General features: G+C 40.8%; 1 protein-coding gene across 1 annotated transcript in view; it reads left to right on the forward strand.

The window, feature by feature from the left end:
- Window positions 1–14,406, forward strand: part of clstn2a (calsyntenin 2a) — a 138,583-nt gene that overhangs the window by 108,742 nt on the left and 15,435 nt on the right. The window contains exon 10 of the mRNA XM_061840138.1: window positions 11,076–11,238. Within this exon, the coding sequence (XP_061696122.1) occupies window positions 11,076–11,238 (163 nt within the window). The remainder of the gene's footprint in view (window positions 1–11,075; window positions 11,239–14,406) is intronic.

Genomic DNA, 14,406 nt, shown 5'->3' on the forward strand with positions numbered 1-14,406 from the left:
TTGATGGCTTCAGTTTACACTTTTGAGCTTCGCTTCACACACGCAATTTTTGACTCTCACATCGAGAAAAAAAGGTCTCTCAAGGAAAAAATAGGTTTTCTCTTTTTTCCGTTCACTGTTTTTTGGTGAGGGTAAGAGTTTTTTTCAAAAGTGATTTTTTTTTTTGTGCGAGACAGATAAATGGTATTTTTGGTGTACATGGTGTTCACGATAAATATGGTGCGAGTTTTTCTTACCGCAACCCAGCTAGCCAGTCTTACGTCATTTGTTTTAAAGGAGAAGTCCGCTCGTTTGGATTAACAATGTATCCAATAGGTCATGTCATATGTACTGTACCTTGAAAAGTTGAGGTTAATCCTCTATCATTTAATGGTCTTTTGAGAAGATTTTTATTGGCAATTACGAATTTTCATGGGCGCCGCTATTTTGGCAAGTCACATGACCTACGTGAGCGGATGTGACATAATAAGTGGGCAAACAAAGCCCATCGCTGGTTTGTAGTGTCTACGATCGGACACGGTAAACTACCTTACTGTATTGCGAAATTTTGCCGTAATTCGGATAGAAATAATCCGCGGAATGTTAGGTGGCACGTTCTGCCCAGAGAAAACCTATGCAGGCACGGGGAGAACTCCACAATAATACACACACACACACAAAATTCCACAAAAAAAAGAAACTCAAAATCAAACCTTGGTCCTCAGAACCGTAAGGCCAACGCTTTACCATCTGAGTTACCGTCCTGCTGTTGTGTAGACAGTATTAACTTCCACCAAGCCAAAGATCATTTCATTATCACTTGGACCCTGATAGGTTCTTCCATCCTTCATAGCCACAAGTGCTGTCCTCAGTGCAGTCCTCTGCTGGCTGGCCTAAACGCTCTCCAAAATCGATAGGATGGATGAATGATGTGTCCTGCGAGTCTGACTCCCATCCGAATATTCCCATCTGAATATTCAACATTATTTACAGCCACAGGTCCAAGTCTGTATGGACGCATTCGTCCGTCTTCCCGAGCAACCAATAGTGCCATTTCTTCATCAGATGAGGATAAATCTGAGAAATAATTGTTCCCAATGAAAGCGAGCCTTTGTTCACCCACATATTACATCACATCTGTTCACGTAGGTCATGTGGCTTGCCAAAATGGCGGTGCCCATGAAAATTCGTAATTGCCGATAAAAAATCTTCTCAAAACAACATTAAATGATAGAGGATTACCCTCAAATTTTCAAGGTACAATACATATGACATGACCTATAGACTGTTTTTGACCACGTGACGACATCCGGGGCACCTGGCCGTGTTGGATGGGTTCACTCTACTGACGCGCTGTTCACTCTAATCCTTTTGCATATAGACCGGAGTTACACAAATGTTCGTATGACTGTTAAAAGCGACCCATGAAGGCTAAAAAGACTTTGGAAAGTTATCGATGCTCATTAGATGTTGTTTCAAGAAACCGTTCAGACAAGAAGTGCACTTTGATCGACAATATCAACCAATATACCTTAGAGAACCACAAATGGAGCACATAACTGTCGGTGTCGGTAACCTATCCAGACATCGTCCACTATCTCCTCTTCTCGACAAGCGCTTATACCGTGGACCAACTAAAGAATTACAAAGGTCTGGAACCAATCTATCAATGGCTGGGTTTGTCATGCGGCAGTATCCATTGTAAGCACACTGCTAAGGTTAGTGTACCGCAGAATGCAATTTAAATATATACCATGTGATTATAGTCAGTGATTATACCAATGAAAGACGTGTAGGTTATTATTTTTGTTTTTGTTACCGAGAGGGAGAGAGAGAGAGAGAGAGAGAGAGAGAGAGAGATGTTTGACTGGGACGAGTCTCAAGTGGAGCCCGCACCTTTTTCTCCACTTCCATGGCTACATTTTTAACTCAACTTACGAAATAGTTAGGGGTGCGGTAACTTGTTTTTGCAATCTTATTATAATGAAACAGAAAATACAGATTTTGGAGACGTGCATTGCATTCACACATGAGTATTGTGCTTGGCTGCTAGATTAGCTCTGCTAATACGAGACAGCCACAGTCGCCGTTTGGTTGCTAATCCCTCTGTTTTCTCGCACTGGTTCTTGATCACAGCTGGCAGTCGAAAGAAAGACGTTTTACAACGCCCATTTGAGCAACTGATTAAGCAACCGCCCCCATTCATAAACCTTTCCGAAATGATTCATGGCCAGTTACGTGTGTTTATGTGAATTCACCAAACCAAGTTGGTGCCCGCGTTCTAAATCGGAAGGTGTGTGACGTCAGTGGAAAACAGTCTCTTGGATACATTGTTAATCCCAACGACTGGACTTCTTTAAGATGTAAGCAAAAGTACTCGATTACTGATCGTCCCGTTGGATTGGGGAAGAGGAAAAGGTGTATTCTTAGATGCATCGCTGTACAAATGTAAACATTTATGAATCAAATGATGGATTTTAATAATCAATTATCATCCTAGAGGAACAAAAAAAAGTGGAACCTTGGAAATGCATACTTTTGTGCGAGTAAGCGAGCAATTGATGTGAAACAAACTATTCAGGGAAGGAGACATTCCGGTCCACACTTCCAGACGCTGGGAACGTGAGGTGGTGAATGAGTGAGCGCTCCTGTAGGGCTCGCGAGTCTCAGAGCAAAATAGGAAGTCAAGCGCTGCTTTTTGGATTCCAGCTAACGTCATAAAAAAATGATGTGTGCCCTGAAGCAACACAGGTAAGGTCAAGAAAAATCAGCAGTTTCTTTAAAAAAAAATCAAATAAAAATGCTGCAGAGAGTCTTTTTATTGAAGTAAAGTCCGGTCTTCAATGAAAAGTAGCTTCAGACATTTAACTAATAAGATGTTGTATATGTATACAACAATATCTGGCATTAGCCAACAGATGTGTGGACTCAGCTCACAAGGTTTGGACTCGGATCAAGACTCGAGGCATGAATTTGCTGACTTTCGACTCGACAGTGTTTTAAAAGACTTGCAACCTGACTTGGACCCGAACAGGAACGCACTGTATGCTCCGGTAGAGGAACTGTCCAAGAGGTCATTCTTTCACACACGACCAAAAGTAATGGTTTCATTCAAAAATTAAAATGAAAAAGTAATACGTCAACATAAATCAATAGTAAATAATGATGTTACATTCACAAATGTTTCGTCTTAAAGAACAAGTCTTTTTAGTGAACATATTACATATACTGAATCAATATGAAACGATTCATTTTTTTCAGCTTGGAGTGAGTTCGCTGCGAGCGGAAACGAAACGGGTGGAGTGTTCAGTGGCTCACTTCGGACTCTTTGTTGAATGATGTATGAGCAGCCAGCGTCCAGGCGGGGGCGGGACTTCACTAAACATACTGCCATGTGATTCGCGAGTCGGTGAATGACATCCCAAAATGACGAACTGTATTAAACGCTGACTCTAATTTGCCATTAAGTGTGATTGTGAGGTGTGAGGTTTAATGCATTTATCAAATTTGTTTTGATAAACAAATAAGGAATTTAAAAATACATATATATATATAGCAGTGAGTTGGTCCCACTTCTGTCAGCCAGTGAAACAAAACCAAATCCATCCACATCGTCTGCTTTATTTAACAAAAAAAACAAAAAAACAAGAGATCGCAGAAAATGTTTATGCAATTATGCACAACAAACCAAAAATGTCTCATCGAAAACAGGTCAAGTTATTAATGAGGCTTACTGATTGTTATGCGCCTGCTTATAGTGCAGATAACGGCCTTAACTCATTAAACATTTGGTAACTGCCTTAAGTCATTAATCATTTTTCTAGTAATTTAAAAAAAATGTTTACAATGCTTGCATAGGAATAAGGTCAATTTAAAATGAATTATTAATATTCAATATCAAATGTTATTGAGTTTCCAATAGACTTTTGTTTCCAATCGGTTGTTCAATTTTCCCAAAACGCTCCCTGGCGGATTATCCCCGCCGATTCTGTTTTAAAAAAGTGGTATATATTTTTAATCCAATTATAATGGGTGCATCTCTCTAATACTATACTTAACACATACAGTAATGACATATTTAAATACAACATAAAGAAACTTTTTTTTTTGCTTCAATTTAATGGACATTGTGCTGCTCCTTCTTCTGTGTGCGCCTTTAATAGGCACAGTATTTTCTACAATTTGTATGCTTATTTTTGTATTCAAGTATGTTCAAACACATTTGAAAATTGTTTTGTACGGTAGGGGTAAAGGGGCACGGTGGATCAGTTGGTAATGGGTTGGCTTCACAGTTCTGAGGTCCCGGGTTCAATCCCAGACCAGTCTGTGTGGAGTTTGCATGTTCTCCCTGTGGCTGTGTGGGTTTCCTCCGGGCACAACCCAGAAACATGCAACATTAATTGGGTACTCTAAATTGCCCTAGGTGTGATTGTGAGTGCGGCAATTTGTCTCTATGTGCCCTGCAATTGGCTGGCAACCAGTTCAGGGTGTACCCAGCCTCCTGCCCGTTGACAGCTGGGATAGGCTCGAGCACTCCCTGTGACCCTCGTGAGGATGAGCAGTGAAGAAAATGGATGGATGGATGGATGGATGGATGGTAGGAGTAAATTGTCCCCCATCAAAAAATTACACAGTCTTTGTATGTTGCAAACTTTTCTATTTTTCGGGCGGGACTCACCCATTTTGATTGTACATCATACGCAACAAAAAACAAACTAAGCAAAGGATTCTAAATATTTCACGAGTATTTTTTTTGATGGTTAGCAAATGAAGGAAATAGATCTCGCTGAGTCAGCGTGGCTTCGGCAGCCCCGAAGTTCCCCAACGGATAGATGAGTACTACAGTAGAGAGCCGGAGCGCGGCCGTGTGTGTTACAAGGACAAGGTCAGTGGGATTTGTGAGGAACGTTGGTGAGGGAGGAGGTGACTCCTGCACGTCAGAGCTGCCTCTAGACTGTCCTCGTTCCTCTTGCACTTAGGAAGGACACTCGATGGCTTCCGCCGCAACTCCATTTAGCTGTATTGATTTTTCAATTGTCACCCCGGAGAAGAGAGGCAGAGAGGCATGAAGGAAGGCTGGCAGAGCGCAGGGAAGAGGCCTCCGTTTTGCCAGAAGGATCCGACAGGGTGAAGGAATGTCGCTTCTGATGGAAACCTTTCCACAACACGTGCAGCATAAACTTTTGTTTCTCGTGAAACGTAGCAGGTACAAATCCAGATTCACTTTTTTAGTCCTCTTAGCTTGAGCGGAATAATACAAAAACAAAAGATGGGGAGAAAAGATTTTCTCCTTAAAGTTGTGAGTTGAGGACGTTTGAAAATGACAGCCCCTTCGACAGAGTGTGTAAAATAAGCCACCCTAGCAGAAATGTGAATAAAACAAAAACAAAAAGAGACCCAGCCATGACATGAGAAGAAATGGAATCGATTGTGGCCACAGTAAAGATGTAACTTAAGCACAAATGATAATGTGTGGCCACGAAAGACTAATTAGTGGCCACATATTAAGACGCCACCACATGTGCGAGATCATAATTTGTGATGGTGCTCTCCGTATAATGTACACAAAATACAAATGAATATTATCACTCCTGGACTGTGCGGTAAAAAAAATCATGTGCACCTTCTCTTGTTAAGGACAGAGTTACAGTGGATGACAGGAGCTATTGTAACTACTATAACGGTACACTTGATTTTTCTTCCGCAGACATCCAAGTTGTTCATGGGATTGATGCTAAATCCACACTTGCATTTTGTGTGCAAGTTATACCAATTTTTTGGCTACAAATTGGTACATTGCTGTCACAATTTAGCCTTTTGTCTGCATGGGAGTCATATTGTATAATACATAATTTAAATTTTTTCCCCATTCCTTTATTTTAAACAAAAAAAAATAACCCCCCCCCCCCCCCCCCGCCTCTCCACACACACACACACACCACACACACACACATTGAACTCAAACTAATTAAAATACAGTTTGGAATGGATTCCTTACCAGCTGTTCTCAAGGTCGCTCATACATTCCTCCAAATAAGAGGTTGTTTGCTTGCTTAAAGATGTTTATTTGTCATATACCAAGTTGAAGTTAACTATAAAACGTAAACAAAAAAAAACAATTGTGCATTGCGTATTGAAATTTCAACATGTTCAAGCAAACCCTTTTTTGTCTGATGAAAGTCTGCTGTTATCATAATGTGAAACACCATAGATAGGCTAATGGAAATTAGCATCAATATTACCATAGTTATAAACCTTCAAAACATACAAAGAAAGCATGCAACAATACTCAGACATATCCTCTGCTCCATGGAAACAAAAAATATGAAAACAGCAACACATTACTGTATTACACTGAGAGGACATCCACCTCTTCTTTATTTTAATACATCCGCATCTTTTCGAGTTTAGCGCTGCCCAACATGCCACCACATTGGGGTCGCCAACTGTTAATTTGGACTTGCTTGTATACCGGAACATCAATTGGAAAAATAAAAGAGTCCTTAATAATCTGTGATTTGCGGCTTGCAAAGAATGAACTGCAATATAGCAGGGACTCACTGTTAGTATCGTCTGATGATTTTCCCAAGCTAAGTGGAGAGAAAGGAACATCTATTTGTGCTGGCAGCTGTTGGCAAGCACAATTAGCGCCGGGCGACGCCGTTGCGTGTGGTGAATCGCAGATAAGCCTTCCAATTTACCTTCAGTGAAAGCGGCTGCAGACTTAACTCAATTTATCATGTCTGTACAGTATATGCTATATAGTTCAATTATTGTGACTGAACGCAGGGAGCGGCCGACTGAACTTTTCGCCTCATCTCCACTTCTGTGCTTTATCTACCTGCTTGCAAAGCGCTTGTTGTGCCGTGACTCCCTGCCTGTGTTGCGCTGATTAGAAGTATCCTGTTGTTTCTAAGCAGATGGCATGGATTGTTTAGGTGCTTGAGTTAGCCTACTTGCACGTTCACTAGCCTATTTGGGCAGATGCAAGTCCATTATTTAGTCATGACTTGCACTTAAAACCTGCAAAGATCCATCCCTCCATTTTCTCTGCCGGTTATCCTCAAGAGGGGCGTGGGTTACAGGAGAGCTAGAACCTATCCCAGCTAGCTTCGGGCTAAAGGGAGAATACGCCCCGAACTGGTTGCCAGTCAGTCACAGGGCAAGAGAATACAATGATGCATCATATTGAGTTGTTTCTGATATTGTGGTTAACTCAAATAGACATCTTTCAAAATATGAAAACTAGTGCGATGCAGTCCCGTTGGATTTTGTTATAAACACCAACCACTACATAAAATGTATTGGTTTTTTACTGTTACATTAACACCCCGCTGACATTTGAAATTACTCATCTGCTCTGAGAAAACATGACCAATCCTTTTTTGAAATACCATATTGGGAAATTACATTTTTAAAGCATTGCTTTTTCAGGAAAGCAACTCCACAGAGTGACCACCATGTTTTTACCGTGTGTAATAGCTTCCCTCACTACATGTGTATAATACTGTAAACGCATTTGCACAACAATCTGTTAGTCTGTCGAGGGAATTGGAGATAATACAAGCCCCTTAATTGTGTATTTGTGTGTGTGTCTATATGTGTTTTTGACCTCATTCATGGGTCATTTCTAATTCTTTTGGTACGGACCAAAGTAGATTTGTTCTCTGTGTGTGTGCGCACGCATGCGACTATGTGTGATAGTCTTTAAGTGGCTGACTAAGGGCCATTTAATTCCACTGTCCTTCACTTAGAGACCAGTCAGTCCACCTGCTCTTTATTCTGTAAGATCGACAGAAGCTTACAGTGAGCATACTTAAACATTGTACTCTTGTATTTTGTCGCCCTGTCCCTTGTTGCCGCTGCCTTTTACTCCTGAAATGATTGCAAATCAACTCTCATTTAAAAAAATAATGTTATTATATGGGTCTATTGATGCAACGACACACACACACAGAGAAAGATTATTGAGAACAAAGTTACAATACTTCCTCTGCCCTCTCTTCGGTACCTCTGTGCCAAGTGTATCAGCTCCTTGTGAATATGTTTTGACAGATATTAATACAAGCACACAATTTGCTCTGTGCAATAATAATGCATTTTATTTCAAGAGCTTTTCAAATAACCCAAGGACACTGAATAATAAGATGGTGTTTTAAAAAAAACACACACACACAGACAGAAAGAATGAAATTAATGATGTATAAAGTATATGTGTGAATGTATATATAAACAAATAGAGGGCAATAAAATGGCAGCTTCAGGAGAGGGAATCGGATGTCTCGAAAAGGTGAGTTTTGTTTTGAAAAGAGTCCCCTTGAGGGATTATAATGATTATAATTTTTTTAAAAAAATCGAACAATGTTAATGCAACCTTAAACAGTGCTGATTGGTGAGTCCGAGGAAAGAATAATCAGATGGGATATACTGCTTGGCCCATCCAACTCAGCACTCATTTCCACAGGCACTCTGCCAGACACCTTTTAAAAACCAATTAATTCTACTCGTGTAGTCAAGTGTGCATCCAAAGCCTGAATGTGAGCTGGTGAAAATGAAAACCTCTTTCAGAATAAAACCCGGTGTGCATATTGGAATAGTCAGTAAGTTTGCGCATATTAGCTGAAGAGACTTTTACGTGAACTTTCTGTACATGCGCTTAATTGGTGCACTTCATACCCTCTCTCTTTCCTTTCAACTTCAATCAGGTAATTTAGCTTTTTTTTTTTTCCCAAAGGATTTGTAGAAGGAAAGACATTCTTTTCTTGTAAAAGCAGTTAGTGGGCCCTCCAATTTCTTTGTTCAGTACTTACGACCAGTTCTGAATGAATTATTCTCTTTTCTGTCTTGTATGTGTAATGACCAGGTGTCCCGATACTTTTGTCCATAATACATTATATCACTCAGTAACATCCTTAAGAGTCAATGTTTTGAGACCATTAGCAATAACTCATTGATACAAATTAAAAGTAATGTATTTGGTATGTAAAATACCCTTCACAATATGGGCTACAATAGAAGAATACAAATGATTCCAATCTTGGGGCAAAATGAGAGCACCACAATTTCGCATCGGTTAATGTTTAATGGAAATCAGCAAATCACCGTATTCACTGCAAAAATGGTTTTTATTTTTCAAGAGGCACGTATTCCTTTATGCTGAGCGTTGGAGGTCTCCTGGAATTCCCAATTTCCCATTTGTTTATTTCACTGCCAGGATAAGCGCCAAGTCTTTTGAGGTGTGTTGGGGGGGGTCATGTGTGTGGATCTGCGTATGTGGCCACTGAGAACCTCATTAGTTCCTTCTGTTTTTCTTTGTGTGGCAAATCAAAAGATATTTTCCTCTTTAGTACAGATAAATCAACTGAATCTGTCACACCAATTGGAAGGGGGTGGTGGGTGGGGGGCAAAGTGACCTTAAAATTATTTGTCTGTGCCATTTGAATCAAAGCAGATTCTCATTTGAAGTGGTTAAAAGTAAAGGTTGTTTATTTTATTTTATTTTTTTAAGTACCAATATATGTCTTCTGGCGGCACGGTGGCTCAGCTGGTAAAGTGTTGGCCTCACAGTTCGGAGGTCCAGTGTTCGATCCCGGCCCCGCCTGTGTGGAGTTTGCATGTTCTCCCATGCCTGCGTGGGTTTTCTCCGGGCACTCCGGTTTCCTCCCACATCCCAAAAAACATGCAACATTAATTGGACACTGAATTGCCCCTAGGTGTGATTGTGAGTGCAACTGTTTGTCTCGATGTGCCCTGCGATTGGCTGGCAACCAGTTCAGGGTGTGCCCCACCTCCTGCCGGTTGACAGCTGGGATAGGCTCCAGCACTCCCCGCAACCCGTGTGAGGATAAGCGGCTAAGAAAATGGATGGATGGATATGAGTTCTGAATATATACGTGGCAGCTTCACATGCGCTACCTAAAGTACACAAAAAGCATACAAAATGATTTGTAGAAGAGGGACCAGAAAATCTTGTACACTGTAACATTAAGTAGAAATAGTTGTTTAAAAAAAACTGTACTTAAGTAAAAATGTACTTCAAGGGGTTTAAAACTGCAATATTACAATTTAGCCTCATGCCCTCGAGTCTCTGACCAAAGCCGCGTCCCCTCACCCTTACTTTACAAATGACTTGACCTTAAAAATAAGTTACTTTACTGATTACTTTATTGATAAAAGAACTAAGTTAGCAGTCAGCAGCTGCCAAGTAGCAGGATTGTTACTTTTCCACACTACAAAAAGAGCATCAGTGTAATTTGGATTGGATGATAAACAATGACCTCCGAGTCATTTTGTTTGATACGTTAGAAAAGAAGCGGTGTACATATTTGGTAAAATGCTTTTGGATGAATGTGCTTCTGCTTCTTCCAGTCATCTTCCCCAAATCATGAGGAACCATTGTTGACTCAGTCGTAATTGGTATTGCCTTAATGAAGTAACTGTAATGTATAATCTTTTGTTTGGTTTGTTTTTATTGGTAGTTTTTCAAGTCAAATTAGCGACACAAGATGGTGGCAGAGAGGGTAGATTGTTGTCATAGATCATTTCACTCTACTGTCTGGTGATAATGGGTGTTTTAATATGAATGACAAAAATGGAAAAACACTGCAAACCTACATTAACCTGCAGGTTTTTGCAGCCAGTTAAAAAAAAAAAAAGTTATCTACCCCAAATGATCCTTGCTCTGCTCGGCTGGTCCTTCCACTATTTGGGATGCATCCCCGCAAAGGTTTCGTGACAGAAGTACCACCTTTTTAGCTGGTGACTGTCAAGTCCATAAGCCATCAAAAAGCTGGTGAAAGATGTTTTTTTTTTCACGTGGAATCTCAGTCACTGACCGTATGGCCTTTTTGATTTTAATGAAGAGTCCATTAGCTGTCAGCAGTGGCCAGGAGCGCAGCATCCATAACTGAGATCAGTCGTTTTCCGCAGGAAGGGAAGCGCTCGAGGATGGCTTAGCGCACCATGATCCTCGACTGCTACACCAACAATCATATTGCAGTGACTACATTGTCTTTTGTTTTCGTAATATACAGTCATGTAAAAAAGAAAATCTTGTTGCCTAGAGACCAACTCCTCTGTCTTCTTCACTTCCGCAGATCTGTGACAAAGAGTGGCACTATTACGTGATCAATGTGGAGTTCCCCGCTGTGACTCTCTTTGTGGATGGTGTGACCTATGAACCCTACCTGGTGACTGATGATTGGCCAATCCATGCCTCAAAGATCGATACGCAGCTCACAGTGGGTGCCTGCTGGCAAGGTTGGTGTGTGTGTGTGTGTGTGTGTGGTGTGTGTGTGTGTGTGTGTGTGTGTGTGTGTGTGTGTTGTGTGTGTGTGTGTGTGTGTGTGTGTGTACTGGCGTAATTGTCTTTTGCTAGAAGGAAGGAAGAAGTGGTCTTTGTTTTTTTTCTTTTCATGACGAATCATCTTAAAACGTATACTGCTTTTTGTTGTGGTCCAGTGTACCGTCATTTCCAGCCTATAAGCTGCAACTTTTTTCACACGCTTTCAACCCTGCGGTTTATACAGCGATGCGGCTAATTTGTGCATTTTTTATAACGGCTGCAAGGGGGCACTCAAGCGGAAAAGTAAGAGTGAGACCGGTGGAATCAATGTGCCGAGGAAGTGGCTTTTACCAGTCCGACCCTGTTAGGGCTTTCGCTAGCGTGTTACTGCTGTGTCTCGGTGATTTTTACCGGTATGTTTTTTTTTTTTTTAACCGGCCCTGTTAGCATGGCGCTAGCGTTAGCATGGCGTTAGCGTTAGCATGGCGTTAGCATTAGTGCGGTGGAGCTAGCGTTAAACTCTCTGTGTACCGTCTTTCTTTGTAAATATCTCGTGTTTCAATGTGGGAACTTGCGGCTTTTACACAGCTGCGGCGTATGCATGCACCAAATGGTATTTCTTTTACAAATGTACTGGGTGAAGCTTATAACCAGGTGCACTCTGTAGGCCAGGAATTACAGTAATCAAGGTTTACATTTTTACTCTGTAGGCCAGGAATTACAGTCATCAAGGTTTACATTTTTAGATATAATTACAAAAATATTTTTGACACAAAGACAACACTGCTCATCACCCCCAAAAAATAGCATACTTGCTGTAAAGCACGATGTTTATGGCCGCGTTGTCCATGTGCACAAACACGAGGTTGCTCAATATTTATGGAAATAAATACAACCCCCGTGTCCTTCCAAGGATTTTGCGCTCTTCTGGGTCACATATAAAAAACAAATTGGAATTGTACCGTTCACACTGACAAAAATATTAGATATGATATATCACATTGAGCAGATAAGACAAAGTGAAAGCAGTTTTGCAGTTTCAAATAGGAGTAGGTATTAGCACAAATCCCATACAGTTCATATTTGTAATGTATTTAAATATTATTTGTCTGTACATTTAATGGAGCCCCTCAATTGGCATGATCATTTTATGAGGAAATGGGCTACTTCAGGTAAGATGTTAGATAAGGAGAAGGCACCAATAATTTTCCATCAAATACAACTAAGAAAAGCCTTCTAAAAAATATTTTCTAACATAATAATATGCTCTAACTTTTTCATCACGACATTTAGCAATCGACCGCACAGAGTTGCAAGAGGTTCCCAGTCTAGTATTTGATCCATTCTTTTCATTTCATAGCTTCGCTGGACATTTTCCAGCATGTGTTAAATGGATGTTTGAATTTGTCCAATCAGATTTTAGCCTCTGTGTCGCCGTGCCATTCTAATCTGCCAAGGTCAATGAAACTCTTTCTTTAACCAGTCAAGTTTCAAGTTCATCCTCACTCGTTCACTGTGCATTTTTTCGTCCTCTGACTGGTAGATCAGAACAAAACTTGTTCGAACAAATTTATTTAACTTATTTTTTTAATTTAGTTATTTATAGTTTATTATTTATTTCTTGGTTTTTTTTTTTTCGGTCCTATCAGATGTTAGCATTTTTGTATTCCCATGTCTAATCTGCCCAGGGTTTGAAGAATCAGTAGCACCTTCCCATGTGATTTAAACCATGGTAGCAATCGGACTGTTTTTTTTTTTTTCTTAATAATCACATTTCTAATTCATCGGCATTTTTACGTCAGAACAAAACTCAATACAGCCAAGTTTTTTTGTAGGAAAAGGCATCTGCAGTGATTGGCACACATTAATACAATGGATAATCAACGTCACTACTGTGTGTGCCGTTTTAATTAAATTTTTAGAAAATCCTTTAGTCATGTTGTTAGATATTTATTTTGAATTGCTTCAGATGATGCACGCACCAATGTGTGCTGTTAGATGTTGTTTTTGTATAGTATTGATACTTTCTATCATTCCGCCGTGATGGTTGTGGTATTACGAGGAGGATTAAGACACCAATTTCAATCGGTAAAGGACCAAATACATAGCTCACCCCCGTAAATAATACATAATAATCTATAGATACACCATTACAAATTTTACTCTCATTGCTCCACAAGATTTATTTTTAGAAGCCAAAGGGAACAGCCTGAGAAATGACATCTCACGACAAACCTCGAGATCCCGCGTCAGCTGCTGCCAAACAATGTCGAATTAAAATTGTTTGAAGTACACACGCGCTCGCAAAGAGTGTAGGAGAGAAAAATAAATAGAGATTAAGATGTATGCCTGGGGGCTGCGAGCATTTCTTTTGAAATTGAGAGGCATGAGCAAAGTGGGTATCAAAACAGGAAATGGCTGGTTGCGGGTTGGGAGTAAGAGGCGGCGGTGATCACATTGTAGTGAATACGAGCTGCCGCGCAATGGGTCGCTTCATTATAATAATATGCTTTGAGGGGGGTTGTGTGTGTGTGGTGGGGGTTTGGGGAGGGCAGACCAACCAGAGTTATCCGCGCTACAGCTCACCTCACTCAAACACTAACCTTCATCATTACAGTATATACAAAAGCCTCTTCCCTGATGACATTTTGCTGGTTGTTAGTTTGAACTCCCCCCGAAACCCCCCACACGCTTGATTGCAATTCACATTTTTGTCATCATCATTTCTTGCCTTATGTGTCTGATTCCTAGCTCTGTGAAGCCCTGATTGGGGGAGAGAGCCCTGAAGGAAGGATTAGGCAGAGTGAATGGGCTACAACTTTGCCAGCTATTACATCCCAATGAAGCTGCCTTAAGCTTCACTAAGCTGCAACTGATAACTTTGCAGGCCATTAGCGAGCAAGATTGCCTTTCAGTCTCTCATTTCACCCCCCACCCCCACCATTTTACCCACAGTCAACATCACAATAATGAAGTGCGGAGACTCAGACATGCGCGGCGGCCTCGGCGCCCGGCAGGAAGAGGAGTTTGTCGGCATACAACACGCGCCACGCGTGTGTTTTGTTTGCTTTTTTTTTTTGCTCACAGTTTGAAGGAGGCCCTGTTTGTATTTTCACCCTGGGCAAGACTGCAATGCTGTACCC

Source organism: Syngnathoides biaculeatus, chromosome 13 (genome assembly GCF_019802595.1).
Source record: "Syngnathoides biaculeatus isolate LvHL_M chromosome 13, ASM1980259v1, whole genome shotgun sequence".
Taxonomy (NCBI): domain Eukaryota; kingdom Metazoa; phylum Chordata; class Actinopteri; order Syngnathiformes; family Syngnathidae; genus Syngnathoides; species Syngnathoides biaculeatus.